Source organism: Catharus ustulatus, chromosome 9 (assembly GCF_009819885.2).
Source record: "Catharus ustulatus isolate bCatUst1 chromosome 9, bCatUst1.pri.v2, whole genome shotgun sequence".
In the NCBI taxonomy this organism is placed as follows: domain Eukaryota; kingdom Metazoa; phylum Chordata; class Aves; order Passeriformes; family Turdidae; genus Catharus; species Catharus ustulatus.
The window spans coordinates 8,622,908-8,644,484 of record NC_046229.1 but is presented as its reverse complement, the minus strand read 5'-3'; the positions used below and the strand labels follow the sequence as shown (position 1 = coordinate 8,644,484).

General features: G+C 38.1%; 1 protein-coding gene across 2 annotated transcripts in view; it reads right to left on the bottom strand.

Moving 5' to 3' along the window:
• The window catches only part of SPATA6 (spermatogenesis associated 6), a 44,567-nt gene that overhangs the window by 7,842 nt on the left and 15,148 nt on the right, over positions 1–21,577 (bottom strand). For both annotated transcript variants that reach the window (XM_033067838.1, XM_033067837.1), the window contains exons 6-12: positions 20,876–20,956; positions 18,869–19,144; positions 17,185–17,254; positions 15,516–15,556; positions 14,210–14,412; positions 5,201–5,300; positions 1,664–1,731 (exon numbers count right to left, since the gene is read on the bottom strand). In XM_033067838.1, coding sequence (XP_032923729.1) covers positions 1,664–1,731; positions 5,201–5,300; positions 14,210–14,412; positions 15,516–15,556; positions 17,185–17,254; positions 18,869–19,144; positions 20,876–20,956 — 839 coding nt within the window. The remainder of the gene's footprint in view (positions 1–1,663; positions 1,732–5,200; positions 5,301–14,209; positions 14,413–15,515; positions 15,557–17,184; positions 17,255–18,868; positions 19,145–20,875; positions 20,957–21,577) is intronic.

Here is a 21,577-nt window from a genome sequence, read left to right as displayed (position 1 = left end):
CCTGGACAAAGCTACAGCCAAGTTAGGGAAGATTCCCTCTCCTGTCTCAACTGGAAACCAGCTGACAACCCGAGCTAAGCAATCTGGGAATTACACTCACAAATCATATTAACAGCAGGATTTCTGCACGCAACTCCCTGCTCTGAAATACCTGTCATATGCTTTTGTTCCCTCATACATCTCCTTTAAGAGTCCCAGAAGTTCTTTTCTGAGTGAATCATATACTAAATATTTCACAAAACACAGACCTTTTCCTTACTCCCAGTGGTTTTCAATCATCCATCTACTTTACTGCCAGCATTTGGTCGACAGTGCCCTGTCCTTCCATGAACTCTGTCTCTGTCCTTGGATCCTGTTTACCAGCACTGTGGCAAACACTCAGCAATCTGATTGTCCTCAAGGCCTCCCTGTCTCACCCCCAGTGCTGCTGGCCTCTAAACCCAAGGAGCAGTCCTTCCCCAACCTGAGTGCCACACTTCACATCCCATCACTTCAGGATTCTGGAGTATTAGGGTTTGTTTTCCACTTTTTTCATGGTCTGCAGTTTCAGCATAAATCTCAAAGTCCCAAAGCTGCCTCAAAACAAAAACTTGCACTTTTTCTCTCACAAACACATCCTGCACAATTTAATTGCCCCAGCTGTCAGGACAAAGGATAAAGGAGCAGAAAGGCTACACAGAATACAGGAGTTAGCACAGGTACAGCACACACAACTGCAGCAGCAGCTTCACAACCATATGGAATTCAGAGTAATCCCTTGCAAAGAGGAGATTACAAATCACAGGGATTTTTAAAGAAGCCAGCAAATCATAAATGAACTTTCTGAAGCTCATAAATTCCAAGCAGAACTTTGTTATGGCACCTATATTGAAACATCCTCCTTTCAGGGGTACACAGGGGTGATTTGGGGTGCCTTTTTAGAGAACAGTGTGTGACATTTCCCAGAAAAACATTTCCATTACTTAGTATCTTTCCTCCAATAGGCACCCAAAATGTTGTATAAAATACTGAGTGCATACACAAAGAACATCAACATTGGTAACTTCTACTAGAGAAGTCATCAAAATCAATCTAATTGGTATGTTATAAGCAAATTGTTCAAATTAAACCCTGGTCATGTATGTGAGGAGTAGACAGAGTAATTAATGCACATAAACCATGTTTTTAAGATCTCAGGTTCCTGAAATATGTCATGCTGAATCACTAAAGTGTACCATATAAATTTGCTATATTTTTTGGAAAATGCTTTTCCAAATATCTGTTCTGAAAAAAAGAAAAAAATCCAAAAAGCTCAGCCTCAAACCATATTACTAAATAAACTTAAATTTATTTTTGCACTCCCAGAGTTTTAAGAAAAAAATAACCAAGTGATTATTTTAAGTGACATTTACTCTCTGGTTGAAAAATTCCAAAAACTCCTGCCCAAGAATAGTTTTCATAGCCAAGTCCAGCTCCAAACCCCATGTTTTATGAAGACTGTTTGACACAGTGCCAAACAACATCAAAGGCATATTTATATTTAACTGTATTTTGCTTTTAGGTGAGAAAGCTTAGCATGAGTAACACCTCCTGAAACCTTTTCCCTGTGCAATATACTTTACCTAAATGTAAAGGGTAATATTGAGTAGGACTGTTTTGTCTTGGTCAGAGAAAAACTCCATACCTGCTCCGTAGCTCACTCATGGTTAAGGGCATATTATCTGAAAGTTCTCTTGTCTGAGGCAAATCATCCTAAAAAAAACCCAGAAATCAAATTCTCATTACCTTGGTTTCTGATTACAATGATCTCATTTCAAAAATACTTTCTTTCCATTTAGAGGACTATTAAAGTGCTTACATTTCTTGGGGGAGAAAGGGATAAAGTGTAATGAGCCAAATGCCATTTATGAACACTTTTAATTAAGTTCAGTACAATTCAGCTAATAATTTTCAGGTAATAAACTGGAAAGAATTTCTAGACAGTGTAGATCTAGAGAACTAAGCAGACAGCAGAAGCTTCAATAAACCCCAATAAACATGTTGGCAAAATGCTATGAAAACTACTGCTTACTGTTTTAGAAAAGGGGAAAAAGAATCTAAAACTTTTTATGTTATCCCTTTAATGTGTTTTACAAGATAAAAGCATTTCACACATGTCAATTCTTCAATTTCATATCCAAGGTTGATCACATGCTAACTGAACTTTAAAAAAGTCTGATATACTTACTGGCCCTTCAGTCAGGTATTCTCAGTTGCTGGAATGCAGTTTTACTTTCCAAATGCTATCTAGATATTAATGAACCCAAATTTGCCCTTACATAAAAAAGAAACAAAACACTGTGTTTTGTGTGGAGGGAGCCAGTTGCTCACCTGAGATGAAATTCCAGCACACATAATCATGTGTTCACTACTCTGAAGAGCAAAGACCCTACTTAAGGGGTGATATTAAGTGATGCTTCCAGCACAAGTCAATTGCTGTAAGGATTAGTAAACAAAGTAATCTTTCATGCTATAGGAGAAATAACTGGAAAAAAGACTGCAGTAAAAATAATCACACTTGCTGGTAACACAGAACTGGGAGAAAAGACAATAAATATAGTGGTAGATGGCAATAAGATGCCGAGCAAGCTGAACAGCAGCATATGGATGAGGAAAAACCTGAGAGAATTTATTGTGGTGAAATACAAGGCAATAAGTGTGTTTGTAAACAGGACAGCTCTCTTCCTCCAGCAGTCACAGACTACAAAGCACTGAAGAGGAAATGGGGTACAGTGGTAAATAAAACTCTGCAGCATTTGCCAGAGGCAAATTATGTTCTGGAAAGCAAAAAAGATGGAAACATTGCGATACTGTCAGAATGTCACAGCAGAAAGGTACAGTGGACACCCCAAGGAATCTGCAGCAGAGCTCCAGTCACACTATTTTTGCAGAGCACTATGAAAATGAAATTTTAGAAGACACAGCTGTATGCTTCTGGGAATGGTTATTTAGCATTAGGCACTTTGGAATGAAACAGAAAAAGAGGTTCTTTTTAACCTTTCAAAGTTTGAAGAGGATCTAGATTGGAGCCAGAATCTGCTCACCATATTGTCAATACACTTGCTTTACTACTCCCTCACTTTCAAGATGACTCATTTACCTCAGCCACCCAATGGGCAACACCTTGATTTTGGGCCATGTGGGGAAGCACAACCAACTCTAGTGTATTTTACAGCACTCATTACAAGGAGAACTGATATTTTTTTCTTTTTCTAATCAGGTCAGCTGCTGTTAGCACAGCTTTCACGAGCCAGCTCTACACAATGTCCAACATGACAAGAGTTCTCTGTAGCTTCCTTCCCTTCCTTCTGCTCAGTGGAAGAAAACAGAGTGAGAAAAATGGTCCTTTGCCAGCACTGGTCTGATCAGGTTGGTAATTAAAGACCCAATAGCTGGATTTTTAAGGGCAGAGACACAAGGTTTGCCAACAGAAGAGGGCAAAGTATCATCTCTGCTTATTAATCTCTGTGAGGATTCAGCAAGTGTTTGATTCTGGAAGTGACAAGGTGCACCAAGAGAAAGTATGACAATTCAAGAATTCCACCACAATGTTTGCAGAGTCTTTTTGACTGTATGGAGAGACCATGTAAGCAATCACCCAACTCCCCTTATCATAAAGTCATGGTCTGCTGTTCGAGGAAAGCAGTCAAGAACAACTGGAGATAGTTCAGGCTGTGCAAGTGTTCATTAAATGCAGGTGCTGGACTGTCAGGAAATCCAGTTTGTTATCTTAAGTTCATTGAAACATCAGGGGAGCATTTGACATGATTTGTACCTATTCTGAGTGGCTGAAACACAGAAAAATGTCACGGGCATCTTCTATTTGAGAGGCAGCAGCTCACAAAATCATAACATTCACATAAAACCTCAGGGAGGCAGAGCACGAATTAGATCAAAGAGTCTTAGTATGGATGAGACAAGGTTTTTCTGAGTTAAAAACAAAACCCACAACAACTATGCTGAAAATGAACATTGAACAGAAATGAGAAAATAATCAGATTAAGTGAGAATGAGGTGAGACAATGAACAGCCAACATGGTTAAATCTGGGGACACAATAAATAAACAAACAAACAAACAAATAAATAAATAAAGACTTCAGAGTGAAGACAGATGTTCCTCAATGGGTCAAGACAACAAAGATCACTTCTGTCATGGGTTTCCTGTAGCCAGTGGAGTCCCCCATCCCAGCAGTGCCCTTGCTGTGGGGAATGAGAGGGGGCACATCCCACACTTTTCATCTCACTGCCCAGTGATACAGGGAACTACTGCTGAGGGGAAAGGTGGACAGATGGAGACAGTAGCAACTTAAAATTGTACCAACGTTCAAAAGCAGATTTCTGTCAACATTCCATTTTCTAAGAGAGAAACTTAAGCAAAAAAACCTGCCTTTCTCCACTCTGGGAAACTTATGTCTCATCTAACCCACCAATAACATTCCTGAGTTACATTGCCAGAGCTCCTCATCATCTTATATCATAATCATCATTAGGATCATTGTATCATAATCATTTCTCATCCTTAGAGCCTTTTTATCCTACCTTTCTTTTGCCTCACCTCACACTCAAGATTCTAAATTCTCTGCAGATGAACAATCTTCTTTTTCAGCTGGTACAATGCTCTGGCATTTTTTGAGAAACTGTGTTTCTCAAAATCACAATGGGAAAAATTTTTGTCTGCCTTAAACCACACCTCAGAATTTCATCAAGAGTAAAATATTCTGTTCCCAGGTGTAATCTCATTAGACAAAGAGCTCTGTTCATTGAAAGCCAGGTAATTAAGGGGAAAAAAGCACACATCTGAAGAATAATATTAGCTCTAGAAACAGCTGGATACATGCAGCTGCTGATGTGCAGCTGCACAACATGATAAGCCTTGATGTTCTACACATCTGTAACATTTTTTGCTTAAATTGGGAGTGCAGAATCAGAATATAAAAAAACCCCAGTATAATTTATCTCAATAAGCCATGAGAGGGTTGCCTGTACCATTGCCCATAAAGGCAAAGGATAAGGAGGCTTCTGAAATCAGTGTGAAACAGTTGAGGTCACACACCAAATCCACATTTCTACAATCAAGGCTGTCCCAAAGGACAACATTATAATAAATCCACGACTGTAGGCACAGTTCTCTTTTTCAGCCAGTTTTGAGAAGAGAAGGATTCAGTTTGCAGTCAAACTTACAAATATTAGGCGCTGTCTGGCACTGTGTGTCCTTAAAATATTTTTCACTCTTTTATGGATCTCATCTCCATTTGCTGGTGAAGGCCAAACAGTGCTAAATCTGCAAGAGGAAGAGGAAAAACAAAGTGAAGAAATATTTTCTTGTTGGAAAACTCATTGATTCAGATTTCTTTTTCCTTTTAATTATGAAGCATGCATTACTTCCTTCTATCTGGAACACACACAATGTGTCGATTTGATTGTTTTTCTCCTCTGGGGTACAAGTAAAGAAACATTTCAAAGCAGTGCATAAACAGTATGCAGCCACAACACCAACAGAAGATGAAAAACATAGAAAATGTTGATGATTTTGTAACTTGAGTAATATTTCTGTAAGGTTTGTGTGGTCCCTACAGAGTAAAAAAGCTATACTATTCCCAGTGATCAGGTTTCATTTGCCTCTCTTTAAAGGAAGTATTGCACACATGAAGTTCTTTTCACCAGAATGAATCAAAAGGAATGTAACCCCAATGCAGGCAAATTGGAAAACACATGGGAGTCAAAAACTTGCAATTGCAGTCTTTATTTTACAAGAGGAACTTCATTTTAAGTTTGTTTTTTTAATATCAAAAACTAGGTAGCTTGGTTGGTATGAGTAATTTAAAACAAACAGCAACTTTTGGATTTTACCTTGTCATGCTTTGGATTATTTTTTTCCACTTTACCACTTCTCAGCAAGTTCAAAAGATGGCAGAAATTTAATCTCAATAGTTATTCTCATTCTCTTCAGAGAGGCTACTAAGATTTTAAGAATAGGATCGTTTACATGCCAACCAGGTTATTACATTAAAAATGTAATTTTTTAAAAACGAGACATCAGTAGAAGGAAAGATTAATTGGAGCAAAGTTATGGAACGCTTACTTACACAAGTTCATCACACTGGAAAGCAACAGAGCACCAAATGAAGATTTGTGCATCTTCATTTCAACGTTGCCTAAGCTCTGAGAGCTTGACTTTGCACCAAGAAAATCCCAACTCATGATGAGGTATCATGCTGATGTGAGCACGGGTCACTGGGCGAGCTGAGAGCTGGCAGAGCTCTGCAATCTGAGCTGCTGAGCAGCAGCCAAGAGCAGCACGGAGCTGCCATGCCCTGCCTGCCTCAGCAGCACCAGCAACACCCACGAGCTTTGGTGCCTTCCCAGATTTGATGCAGTGGAGAATCAGCATGACTCTGAAGGTTGAGATTCCACAGTTTGCTCTGGACTGGGACTGGGAGTGCCAGCTCTTCTGCCCTCCTCTCCCCAAGTTATCACATTCCCTGCTTTATCCAGTCTATCACTCTCAAATCCCCAGTCTGATCGCACCTGGCTCAGCTCACCTTCACCAAACCTCCAGAAATTTCAGCACAGCTGAAAAACTGCCCAGGTCCTTTCAAAAAGAACAGACCAAGTACACAGAGAAAGCTTCAGTACCGAACAAACAGCCTGGCAATGTAAAAATGAATGGAGCAGGATCCTGAAAATGGGAAGAGCCAGATTATCTTGAAGGGCAGGCAGGGCATAGAGTTCTTTGCAATCTTTTGGATCATTCCTTTTAGTACCAGAGACAGAAACTAAAATATAACAAGAAAGTGACCGGTTTGCTGCTTTTGAGTAATCTTCATCTATTTTCTTTTATCTAAGCAACTTATTTGGACTCCCTTATTGTTGCTTGTACATCCAAAATATCTCTCTTGGTTTTAAACAGCATCAGTATTTTTAGTTTATTCATGAGTTTTTTTAAATCAATTAGTCTACTTGAGGATGCTTCTATTTTTCTTCAGGAAAGAGTGTCAAGAAATGACACAATATTGGAAGTATATAACATAAAATCTATATGGGGAAGTATTTCTGCATTTTTAATGATTTTATCATTGTTTATGCTTGGATCACTACAAGCAGAAATTTTCACCAAGCTGACTACAGCATTGATATGACTATCCTGAGAATTTTCCAACTAATTCCAAATCCAAGAGTATGCGTGGCAAATTCATACTGCACAATACTTTGCATACTAGAATCCAGCAATCTGTTGTAGTAAAAGATTTCACATAACTTCTTCTAAAATAAAGTATAACAGTTTGAGAATTTTGTTAGGGGAGAAAAGCATTGCCTTTAAAGAAACAGAAATCTGAGTCCCTTAAGCAGAAAGGAATATTCATTTCCCTAATGCAGTCAAACCCCATTTGATGTACTGCATTACAATGCATGTGTTCTACCACCTCTGTTCTGAAAAAAAAACCTTTCTTTTTTTAAAAGAAGAGAGGTAAGGGAAAGGGTCTGCAGTAATACTATCATCTTATGGCTTCCCATTAGAATTTACAACATTTACTGATATTAAAGGACCTCTGAAATGCATGTTTAAAAATCTGCATCCTAGATGCAGTAAGAGTGAGTCATTTCCCATCTGGCAAATAAAAGATAGAGCCATGAAGTCATGGCATTTTCCCTTATTTATACAGCAGCTGCTGTTCTTCCAACATTCAGGTTGCTTGCTCTGAGAAGTTGGAATGGATTGCCTTTGGGAAATAAATTTTATGAAATTCGTATGTAAGATTTCAGGTCATTGTTATTAATCGTAAATTTACAAAAATCCTTGGAGATAAATATATATAAGCTTTTGGGAAAAAAAAAGAAAACTCAGTTTGCTATTGTATCAGTTAGAAAATACATGGCTATGTCTGCAAGAAGAAGATTTAAGTACTTAATTCAAGAACTATTAAATTCTTCCTGCAGGTGATTTTATGGATCAATCCACTAGTGTGCGCTGTGGTATAACAAATGCTGGTCCCTGACACACATCCAAACTTCATTTACCAAAAAAAAAAAAAAAAAATCCAAACCTTAAGTGTGATTAAAAATGGTATCAGCTTCTTTATAATTAGTTTTTCTAGTATTTTAATTGTCTAATTTTAGCAACAACTATAGGGTCTAATCCACGTTTAAAGAATAACGTTAATATTTACCAACCGAAATGCAGACTAAAATAAAATCATGTCTGAAACACAACAACTATAATCTGAAGTGAAACCTTTTTCTGATATTCTAACTCTCCTATTGAAAATACTTCATAAAGCAGGCTTTATTGCACAGCTTCTTGGAGTATAAATAAAGGCATTCCATTTGCCCAAAATCACCAATAACAACTCCTTAAAATACCCAGCTACTTATTTATGTGATTAAGGTGTCACTATCATATTGCAGTGTTCAAAGGAAAGTCATTTCATTTCAATGACTGTTTGTCCTGATAAACGAAATAAACTTCTACAGCTGTATTCTTTGTCATACTTTCAATTTTCCCTGGGACTTGCAAACATTCTGCAGTTACATCAGTTTAAATTGTTTATTGATTCCAATAGATTGTATAAACACTTTGGAAATATAGCTCAGTGACCTAGAAAAAGCCAGATCAATCAGAGAACTTTTCAAGATTAATTTCAAAGATGTTGTGTTGAGTCTGATCAAGGAAACAGAACCATTTTCCCTTGTAATGTGACTAAAAGGCATTTATTTTCTTTTATGAGATAAGGATTTTTTTAAGGTCATACAGACAACATCTACCTTCATGGAAAAAAAAAAAGAAGCCAAACAGACAGTGTAGATTTTGTGCTAAAGATTATTTTCATATATAATTTTATCCATGAGGATGAAATACTCCATTAGAAATGCAAACAGGATACATCCACCCATGTACTCTACTCAAACAGCAGCTTGCAAACTTGAGAGCTGCAATAAATAGGAATTTTTAAATGTCAGACAATCCAATCATCCACTTGCACATAGCAAAAACATTAATATCACATTTCAGCAGGAGATATTTATACATTTCACATCAGCAGAATTAATGGCAGAGCCTTGTGCAGAGTATTTGCAGTGGCTCTCGTGACCCCTTCCCCCAGCACGGCACCTCCCTGCCTTGGGAACAATTCTGTGCATGTGGCCTCCAGGAAAACTCATCAGCTTCAAAGACACAGTCCTCACACTGAGCACAACCACACACAGGACAAATATCAGAGGACAGAAATCAACCAAGTCCTGTAGTACCAGGTTCACAACTGCAGAGAACGTTGCTGTAACTGGGGGAAGAGGGAATAAGAACATTAAAAACACAACCTGCAAGAACTTACACATGGAACAAGAGAGTCTCTCAACAAAACCTAAAATATTTAACTCTGAAAAAAAAACCACCTCACATATTTTATATCTATGCAGATATTTTCACAGCAGGGAAGGACATTGCTTTGCTCTCATTTCAGAGGACATGAGGTGGTAATTCAGCAGGACCTGGTTGCAGTGCACACTGGTCTGTAGGGAGGCACAACAGAAAAGCTGGGCTACACTTCAGGGTCTTGCTGGTCTATTTAGTCAAGGTCACAGTTGTGGTTTGCTTCTTCTTAAAGTGACTGATGGCTATGATGCAGCTCCCAAGTGTTTTAGAGGCTCTGTTTGTACACAGAAGCCTGAATTGTAATGAAGTTATACCAACACAAACCCCCTACACTCTCACCATGTTGGAGTGGAGGAGGGTGGCTGCTTTCACAGTGGCAGGGTATTACTGCAAAGCAGGAACAACCAGACACAGACAGGCCTTAAATCAGAGCACAGAAGCCTAAATATTTGGAAACAGAAGCTGACAGCTTAGCTGTGTACCAATTTGCTCTCTCTCTTCAGCAGGACATGAAAAAAAAGGTAAAATTTTTCATGCTTTCTATGTAGCTTCTCTCACTTTCAAAAGCCTTGATTACAGTTGGGCCTTGCAGCACTTGTGACACGTTCAGTGCTGAGTTCTTAAACTAGTAAATGCTTTTCCCCCCTCCTTTTCATATCCAGTCCTTAAAACAGTGGCAATATACATCATGTAAAAAGTGAAACTTAATGGCAGACAGCTTCCGAAATTTCAATGAAAGTCGATACTCCAGCTGAGCAGTTGCTCCCAAAAGGTTGAAGTCATTGTGGTACTAAATCATTAGTGTGTCACAAATTGGCTGCACCTCCTTATGCTCTTTGCAAGATTTTCCATTACCTTCTATCTTCTCTGAATTTATTAATTTATATACAAAATGACTCTGACAGCAATCAATTTCAAATTTACTTACTGCTGCAGCAAAATCAACCAATGAAGATGACAAATAGTACAGAGGTTGGTCAAAAATATGAAACAAGGTTTAGGTATTGCTCCCTTTTTCAGAATGTAGCATGAAATAAATGATTCTCAAGTGCTGATTCCAGAAGTTAATATTTAAAGGATGCAAAAGAAGTAAACTTTCCCAAGAGGTGTGATTGGTAAACCCAAAACTTCCTTCCAAAAATCAGAAATAATGACTTTTAAATAGCTAGAAACAGGCAAGAAACCAAAGTGCAGCCTCTCCTGAGAGCATGCTTTTTCCTAAGAAGTCTGCAGTATTTTTTCAGTTCTCAAAACTGAAAACATACCTTCTCACAGATGGAAACCCTGTCTCAGGATGCACGCCAGACTCTCAAATATCAGGTGAATCCCCTGTTTCTGCTTTTTGCTGTGCAATAAAATACAATCCCCCAAGATCCTGGGATGATCATTTTCAAGATCACTGAAGCCAAAAATTCTAGTAACTGGTGTTTTCAAAGACTTCACATAGGATCTAGTATTTCATTAATATCTATTAGTATCTGTCATTAGATCTATCATTACCAATATCTAACTTCATGCTGTTATTTCCCTAGTTCTAGGAAAATAAGAATATAAAAAGATGATAGTAAAACAATAGAGGAGTATTACAGAAGGGCATCTGATCCAGACACTTAACCTCTGTCTCACTTCAAAGAGAACTTAGGTTTTTGTTAAATTTTATAGCAGGTAAGATCACATAGCAGCAGCATAACCAGGAGAACATGAAAAAAGCTATCGAACTGCACTTCAATCTGGAAACAAAAGCAGAAGCATGCTATTTCCAGAGAAGGAAAAAGACTCCTTTGATCCCAAATGCACGAGAAGTAGCTTTGCCTCTCACATAACAGAAATAGTCAAATACTCCCATGATTGTTGTAGTCTCTTGAGGAAAGGATTTTTCTTGTGCCAGCACACAGTTCTGTTCAAAGGACTTCTTGACCTTATGGAATCCATCTCACTATTTCTCCTTTTCTTTCTGACAGGTACTTTGCTGCAGGTTTCAGTGCTGCAATGAAGGCTTAGCTTGTAAGTCCCCAAGAAAAATCCCATCTTCTAGGAGTGCATGAGGATGTCTGTGCACCAGGAAAGGAGGACTGGACTCCAATTTTGCTTTCCTGAAGCAGCACTGAAAGGACAGAGTATGAATGCTCTTTCCCAAAGCACCCAGGATGCTCCTCTGCACAAAAGGCCACTGATTTCTGCACAACCAACTGGACAACTGTGGGGCACACACTATGGGCAGGAACTCGAGGGTCTGTGAGTGCCACAGGAGCTGCAATCAAACCTGACAGAATCATGGAATAGTGAGGGCTGGAAAGGAACTCTGCAGGGTTGTATGGCCACATCACTCAGCTGGGTGTCAGCTTCCAACGTCAGCAAATGCTTTCCTTAGATGATGTACATAATGAGAAATGCAAAAAGAAACTATGAAAAATCAATATTCAAAACTTGGCTGTCTTGTTCAATAGTAAATCTATTTACAGTTCTGCTTCTGACTGAAATCCCAGAGGAAAGGGGAAGAGGACTGATTTGTGGTGCCTCTAGCAAGCTCAAAGAAAGGGACTGCAAACTGCCAGGGAGGACACAAAAGGGCTCAGAGGACCTTGCACAAGACCCCAATTTCTGTCTCACTGAAAAGCATTGCAGTGGTTTAACAGCCACACAGCAGGGCTCTGGTACTCCCAAGAAGGCAGACAGTCACTTCACACTACTTTTTAAAAAAGAAAGGGAAAAGAGGGAACTAAAGGTTGAGGTGGGAAGTCAAGTTTCATATTGACTGTAGGTTGACTAGCATTAAAAACAGTAGCCTGGATATGCTAAGCAATTTGTCTTTGTAATTCAAAATAAAATTGGGGAAATAAACACCAAATAGTGTGAGATAAGACTCCATATTCTTGCAATTACACAACACCGCTTTACTTTCAGTGCCCTGATTTCCTCTGTACTTCTATGATCTGAATAGCAGAGTTTGCATGCATTTCCAAACATTGACCTCTAAACCATGTTTGTCATTCCAAGTATAACTCTCAGTACACAATCAGCTAAAACCACTGTTATCTCAGTAGCATGAAAGAGATCAATTTTTTAGACTATGCCCTTTATTTCTCATTTTGATTTTTTTTCTGATGACAGAAGTAAATGGTTACACATTTTACATAAAGAGATGTTACAGCTCTGAAGAGCTGAGAACATTTGCTCTAATAATAAGAAAAACCATAATTTCACAAGATCAGAATTCTCTTCTGGAAAGAGGTTTAAAGAGAAAAAGCAAGAACATTCAGAAAAGTTCAAGATTAACGGGCAGACGACTAAATTACTATGCATGTAACAGCAGCTCACAACACACAAGACTTTCCTGCTATCAACAGAAGGCACCCCATCAGCTCTAAATAAAATGTGTATATAATTTAGCCCCAATCCCTCCAAAGGGAGTCCAGCTGAAAAAAGGATAAAAAAGTTACCATGACAATATCTCTTCCCCAGATATGGGTAACTAATGCACAAACATTGTTAGAGGAGAGTCAGGAGGCAGACAAGATGACAAAGAAACCTCCTTCAAATCCCAGATACATCCTAATCTCTGTATAACACTTCTCAAGATACACTATTACACAGAACAACTAACAAACAAGTTTTCATGCAGAGGAAGATGTTAAAACACCAACTTGATCTTTGTGAGTATTAAAAATTCAGTCCCCACCTGCCATCTGTCATTTTTCTTTTTAAAGAAAAATGAGACAGTTTTCAGTTTTGGAAACAAGCATTAGGCTGTGTGTAGGCTGTAAAATGCAACCTGCAAGCATTGACTAACTTGGTACCAATGCTAACAGAGTGTGAACTGGTCACCAAAGCCCATCTTCAGCACTTAGGATAGGTCATCAGTTTAGCCCCAACTCTTTTATCTGTTTGCTTACTCAGGCCTAGCCTTGCATGCAGGTTTTCTGTTCCCAGAAAGCCAACCAGTAACTTGCTACTTGAATGTACAAGAGAAGCACCAAGAAAGTGTTCCACTCAGCAGGAAGCAGAGAATACTCTTCTTGAGGGACTGCAGGGTTTAAGTATAAAACCATCTGTTACTTTTTTGGCATTTCTTCTATCCCACCCTCATTAGACACTGAAGCTGGGAAGCTGGCCCAAAAAATTAACCCAGGGATTGAAATCCACTAAATTAAAGGATATTTAAAACTGTCCCCAACCAAGTCCCACTGGGGTCACTGGACAGAGCTAAGAAAAATAACTGAATATAGCAATTAATATGCACACAATAGCTAAAGAGGTCCACACTTCAACTCTAAAAATCAAAACCAAAATCTTAGGACGTCAACAAAATAAGATTGGAAAATAACACACTGAGTAGATTAAAGCTAGCCCAAGCATGTTATGCACACCAGCCACACATCTGAATACAGCACAGCCACAAGAACCTGCTCAAAAACACCTGTGAGAAGTCAGATGGAAAAAAGGTCTCCAAGTACCTGCTGCAAAGCTTATTTGCCATTTTTACATATTTGTATTTACATTCCTGAGATTCCAATCACCTCTGAAACAGTGATGATTCATTTAAGTGATGATTTATTCATTCCCTGTTGCAGATGGCCATTGGCAGCCTAAAATCTGGGGTGTCACCATTTCAGATTTTCACTGCCATGTCACTAGGACTGTAATCATCAAGCAGAGAGGTAATAGCAAACACAGCCAAAGGAAAAGTCAAACAACAACACAGCTGTTGCAGGAAGATTTTTCAGTCTCTTCAGCCCTCACACCGCCAAACATGCAAACTACAGTCATGCAGGCACTGTTATCATCAGCTCATGTTCTTAATTACAAAACCAGGGCATTACCTTTCCCTCAGAGAAGATCGATTCAGCACAGAACTTGAAGAAGTTCTGCTTGGAGAAGTTCTCAGAGAAGGCTCCTGAGCTGCTGGAGGTGCTAAATGCTCCAAAGAAGCAGCAGAATGGGACACACTGTTGGGTGGATCTAGGCTCACATCCTCTTTGCAAACAGCAGAACTGTCCAAGCCTTTTCCACTGGTAGATTTTGTCTGAAAAATACCCCACCAAACTAAAATTTATTACAATTATCAAGATGTACAATTATCATATTCTTATTTCTCAACCCAAAAGGTTAAAGACTGTATATTCAGTCAGGAATATTTATCTGCTGGGGAAAGAACAAGGACCTTCATTTCATACAAAAATCCATGGTCTAAAATAAATCAACAAGTCTCAGAGTAATCTGTTGGTAGCTAACACACCATCTTATGTGAAACTCTACTGCAACAACCCTTTTATCAACTTTTCTGAGTGCACAACTTAAAGGCTTACCAGGAATCTCACAGATTCAAAATAATTCCTGAGAATCTAAACAACCCATGGAACAATCCAGAGGCAGCACAATATATTACTCACATGGTACACTGAACTACAGTCCTTGGTAATAAAAGTTTAGAGTCTGACAAAAGTGTGCTTAACTTATATATCAGGTTTATCCACATAAATCCTTTTCTTTCCTCCTCCCTATTATCATCAGTTTTCCCAGCCATTAGGCAATCTAGGAGGGCACACATAACTAAATGCCTAAACCCACTATTTTTACAGTACTTCAAGAGAACAGGCAAAAAACAACTAAATGAGGACGTAAGGAATAAAACCTCCCACACTCAAAAGAACCCTGACATTAATCTTTAGATTATTTTGAGACAGAAAGAAGCTAAAATCTGAAAAAGAAAGGATATGAAATAACACAACAGTGGTTTCCCAGGTGTACCAGTGCCACCTTCACACAGTTCATTCTAGTTTCAGAATGAAGAATGCTCTCAGAATAACTGGTAAGGCAAAATGCAAATGGACTTTAAGGGCTCCTCTGAGGCCTTGTTGCAAACCTTAATGCCAAGGAAAAGCACAGTCTGTATGTGCAGGCATAAGCATCTCTAAAGAGGGTTAGAGTTTCCTTCTTCTGGTTGTAAATAATCTGTCAGTAAGCCTTAACTGGGCTAGATCAGATTTAAAGTGTCATTTTTCTTGCTTTTGATACTACAGTAGGTAAAGTCTCAAAAATACCTATGTGAGACTACCCATGAAAGATTGGGAAGCTCAGAGCTTCCCAAAAAACAGTATGTGAGAAAAGACACTTCAAAGTACTCACTTCAGTTTTCTTGGGTCTGTAGTTGTCGAGCAGAGAAGGATCTGGAGAAGGAAAAAAGATCCATGACAGAAGAAATCAAAAAGAAATTTACATTTCCTAAATTCTATGAAATCTTTTACAAAGCATCCCATCTGTCCTCACAAACAAAACTAAAGCAATTTAATAGTTTCTTCTCCGTATATTTCAGGAAATATACCTCCTCAGTATATTTCAGGAAATCACCTTCTTTTGCTGAAAACCATGACTTCCCATTGAATGGAATGCAATGTTTGCAATAATGAATCTGCAGGCACCATCCACAACAGAAGTGGCACATTTTGTTACACTATTTGTTGCTTAAATCAGTATCAAAAGAAGCTGTGCCATTGCCAAAAATTCCCATGTACGTGGCTGTACCTTACTAATCCTCTCTGAACAAGTTTCCCTGTGAGCATCTCTCCCTCCTCCTATCACCTCTGCATTCCTTCCTTCACCATTGAATCACAGACAAAATACAAAGCCCAGGGAAACACGTGCAGAAAGCCTCAGGCCCATACTGCGTTAGGATTTTTCAGCATATCAATATGGACTGACATTAAATCTACTTTCTTCTTCTACCAGTTTTTACTGAACAATCCTCACACTGTGACCCAGGAAAAGCAAAAAGGGACTAAACTGTACTGTCTGCATTAAGATTTCTAATCCTAGGGATCTGTTCTTTTCAGAAGTTACAGTTAAGCCTCAAGACACAGGCAGATGACCAAAAAATCCTCTGGATATTAATAGTGAGAGATTTTGGCCTCCTAAATACTGGCCAGAAACCACCAGCTCATTTTGTAAGTGTGCAGAGGTATCAGATGATCTGGTCTGTTCTATTATCCAGATATCAGAGACTGGTAAATCTGTTCCCAAAGGGGATGTGAAACCTTTAAAATCCAGCACCCAGTGCAACGACAAAGAACAAATGTAAAATAACACGTTCATAATGATTTGCTGTATAACAAATTAAAATTAGTGAGGAAATGAAATAAAAATGAGCCAGAGCACACATAAACAAATACTGATGAGACTCATTAAAATCCTCATATTGTAAGACATGTGCAATAAAATCAAGTTTTAGGGCGCTTTCTTAAATTTCTAGTCCCACACTTTTTATTAAAGTCTCACTTACAGATACCAAAGGATGCTGAAGCAGATATTGGAGCACATCCTGGATGCTCATTAATAATGATAAAACTCACTGATCCACTATTCACAAATAGTGTTGAAATAAACATTATTCATTTTTGAAGGAACAGAGCTGCTGAACTTCAAAATAATCAATACTCCAAGCCTGATCAACACATCCACAAACCATGGTGCAGATTTTCTCTACCATCCAAGTCAACAAAAGAGGTGAAGTGAAACAGACCACTCATCTGAGCTTTGGGATTCTCTACTCCTACTTTCATATCATGTAGAACTATGTTCCAAGCTTCACAAGGTAAAGAGCTATTCAAAGGCATTCTTTGAAGCAGTAATTTATTCAGCATTCTTCTTTACCTAGGAAGAACTAAACAGCTTTTTCTCCATCATAGACTTATATTTTCAATATAAATAAAGAACCAAAATAATAATAAAAAGCCCCAAATAAAACTACTTCTTGCAGAAATCAAAAGCATTTATGAGATATATAGTAGAAAATACTGACCATGGGATGCCTTGGGCCAGGCTTCTACTGTGCAGGGATGAAGTTTAGCACCAGGACTTGGTTGTCCAACCTGAAGCAGAAATGTTAAAATTCTGTTACAATGCTCAGTATCAGATGTATCAATTCCTAGTTTTTCTGGTTCTTTGTTCGTAAGACCACAACTACTACTTTCTGAAATATTTTACTTTATTTAAATACTATTTTAGCACTTGCCTCATGAGCATTATTAGCATTACTGTGCATACACGGAAACAGTGCTGGAAAGGTCTAGAAAACTCTGAATATCCTATTGTTCAAAAAAAGGGAAAATACAGAGAGTTTTTCCTTCATCTATAATGTCAGCAGTCTTTTCAAACAATTCCTGGTATCTCATTCTAAACAGCACAGATCTCACAAGAGAGATCTGAATCTCTTCCTAATTAAAAAAGTTACATTTAATATAATCCAATTTTGATCTTTGTGCAACACAAAATCTTCAGGCCAAACAAGTTCTCAGTTGCAAAGATGCCCTCAAAGGAGGATTCTCAATCTAGAAAGGCCATGACAGTCAAGATATGCTGAATTAAGAGACAAGCTTTCTCCTTTTTTTGTACAAACATAACCAAGCATTGAAAATCAATAATCAGTGTTAATGACACTATAATTAAACTGTGAACTTCACCTATAGAACAAAAAATCAGAAGAATTGAATAAAAGGAGTTAAAAGAAAAATATTTGAGAGAAACAGTAGATTGATAAATGATTAATGACTTATTCAGGTCATTCTGAATTTCTAAAAGGTAGCTATATGTAGAATAAAACTTGGGAAAGAATTCTAAACTTTGACAGTATATTATTAATTAATTAGTACTGATACTAGGTAAAAGGTAAGGTAGAAGCAAACTATTTAAGTACTGGGTTATCTAACTGTTTGTGGTAAGTGCCCAGAACTGTAGACAAATCATAATGGCACAGAATGACAAATCATAATGGCACAGAATATGAACAATCCCATTTCTGCCCCTCGAAATTCTAAGTGATTTTCTAAAACCATATAATTGTTGGAACAAGAAGAAAAATTAAGAGGGGGAAAAAAAAGAGTGTATGAATCTCCAGGTGGCTGGGATACACAACCCCTTCATTTTGAAAGAGTTACACACAATGTCTTTAAATAAGTACCTAATTTCAGGACAATTTTTCATGTATGGCAAAACGTCCTTATGTTATGCCTAAGTCAAAGTGTTTGAGATGTAGCTCTGAGCAAAGGAAGTGTTCCAAAGATCACAGGATGCCAACATGAAAAAAAAAGTTGAAAGAGAGGAAGTGTAAGTGTTCATAATGTGACTAGACACTCTTTCTTTAAAGTCTTATTCAGGAATTTTTAATACTAATATCAATTACTTCCAAGCTGAATTTATACACCTATTATCCTGTCTAGTGTGCTGGAAGAAAAGGAATGGGGCCTCGGAGAATTTAAGCAAGATATTCATGAAAGAATTTGATCTTTGTCTGCTACTAAAGCGGATAAAAGAAATTTTATTTTAGTTAATTTTACATTTAAATCACTCTGTGACAGACTAAGGTTAAGGAGAGGGAAAATTATTCATCTAAACTAAGAGTTGAATGAATTTTTGGAGCGCTATTTAGTGAAAGAACAATATTTGAACTGAGCTTAAGCTGGAAGCACCTTGGAGCGAATACCAACCCGTCTGATGACAAAGGGAGGTTTGTCAGTGTCTCTCCTGAACTCGTGAGGGCCCAGGTTGAGGTGGGCCAGCCTCTGCCTGGCCTCCTCCGACAGCTCGCACATGCGGCGCTTGGTGTACGGGGACGGGGAGCGCGACTTGGAGGCGATGGTGGGCTGCTCGTAGCCCTTCACTGCCGAGCTCTGCCTGCCCTTCTCAGCGGGAGGAGGGCTTTTCTTTGGCACCTTTGACTGCATTTTTCCATTTAGGGTTGAGTCAAGCAAGTTAGTATCAGCCTGAAAGGAAGAGAAATGATCTGATTTAACAGCATGTAGGATAAAGATCGCTGAACATAATGCAAACAAGGAACCGATAATTTTATCATGGCAGATGAAGTTCCCCTCACAAAGCTATAATCAAACAACAATTTAAAAACCAACTTATTTACCATTTTCTCAGAAACCAAAACAAGGTTAAACACCTAATACTACAAGTTAGATGTTAAATGTCTGATACTTACACAATTAGCTTTCTCACACAGTTAGTGGAGATTGTAAAAATTAAATTGAATTTTGTCATGAAGTTTACCTGAATTAGCATATATTCATCTGTTTAAGCTTTTGTTTTAAATTTCTTACCCTTTAAAATGCAAGATATAAATTAGAACAGGAGCCTATTTAATAGTTTAAATTATATGCATTTAGAGTTGCCTAAGGCTCCAAAAGAAGTGCAACTACATTCTCTAAAATTTATATTTGCTTGGATTATGGTGAATTTACTGGTTCTTTAAAGTGTAAAATTTAGTTCAGAAAAATAATACTTTTCCTGTTAGAAATTATTTTTCAAGCTGGAGCTAGGTGACATTAGCCCTAAATCTGAATGTTGTACGTATTACTTGGGACCAGAGGAACCCAGAAATAAAATGTCCAGCTTGCCTTCAAGCCTTTCCCTCTACACCCCGTGTGTTTGTTTTGTACTGACAAAATCTGAACTCAGAGCAGCCCTGAGACCACTCCTACCTGAACTCCCACTGAGTGCAGCTGATAGTGAGACACAGCATGGACCTGGCTCACACAAAGCCAGGCCTAATTCTCTAAGACTAATCTCAGCTTCATCAGAAGCAGGCAGTGCTGCTCCTGGCTTCCACCAGTGTGAAACTGGACCCTCACTTCAACACAAGCAAATCTGAGCTGCCATTCATAGCTACTTTTAGGAACAGTTTAAATTTTAAATCAAATTGTCCTTATTCAAGTCACCTTCACTGAAGCCACTTTTCTGACAATGACAATTTTCACTGATTTTTAATTCTTTTTCTGTCTCGATACATTTCATTCGCTAAATTTGGAAGATGAAGTCATTAGCAATGCCACCAACAGTGTCTCTGCACACAAGCCTTCCTGATAACCATTCCCTTTCAATGATGCTGCACCATTTTTCAATAGTACAGAAGAAAAGGGAGGATGTAAGAGTAACTTTACATGGCAGCTTGTGGCAGAAATCCAAACCAAAATTCCAATCTGTGAGACCACAGAAGAGTGCTACTTCACCTTTAACTTTACTTGCTACAAAAGCAGCATTTCCAGATTAATACAAAAATTTGCATTTCCATTACTGTCAATGATACAGTTATGGGAAACAATTAAATTAATTGGTTTGGTTTAATAACGTACCTTCTCTAACTTCACCTAGTTTTCACTGGCCTTAATTTTAAGTGTCAGTAACAAATGGTGAGAAGGCATCTTCCCATGTACAAATACACCAGGGACTGACACTTCAGCTGATCACAGAACACAGCAGCTGATAATTGTTTCAGATTCAAGGAACTCTCAGCATCTACTGTCATGCACCAAACCCACTCTTTACTCATACTTGATTAAAAATTTAATCAAGTTGTCAAGCACCCATGATACCTGCTTTAACCACAACAAAAGAATGAGGAAAGTTTGAAGTGAGCAGCACATGCAAAAATTGGAAGCAAGGCTATCAATATTAAATCTAGAAATTGCAAACAATTAAATTGTGCTAACCTGTATGTGACTCCTTCCTAAGCTTAACAGACTGTCTGAAATAATGGAGATTGTAGAAAATCTCAATTTTGGTGCAATTCCCTGGAAGAGAGACAATAATTGAACATCAAGCTCCAACTCAAGATAAAGGGTATCAAAGAGATAAATGTCACCTAATGTAACAAACCATTCCTAATTTTCAGCCATTTCCTTTGTTAATTTCAGCCTTTAATAAAGATAATTAGAAAAGACAGAACAGCAATGGTAAATGTCAAGATGCTAACATTTGCATTTCTGACAATTCAATTACAGATGATTACACTGCTTTCGTACAACAATTAAGGTCTGACTTTTATTTTAATACTTTTTTTGTCAAAAGCACTTTTAAAGATTTTTCATGCCATGCTATATGGCATCAATAAAAATTTCAGTCATGCTCTAGAAGTTTCATTAATGCTAACTTTGTAAACTTGTTTGAGAACAGTCTCAGTTGTGCCATCTCTTTTGTAAAAATATTTTATTTAATCAGTCAATCACACTGAAGTAACTATTCCTTTGTAACAGACTGACTAAGAATTCTGTAATCTTTGGAGTAGTGTGATTTCTGTGGATGCCTCCCTTGTTCTGTAACCATGTTCCATCCCCTCCTGCCCTGGTTTGTCCCACTTGGAATCAGTGGGGTCCAGCTGGGCCTCCTGGTCAAGCACAGCAGACACACAGCAA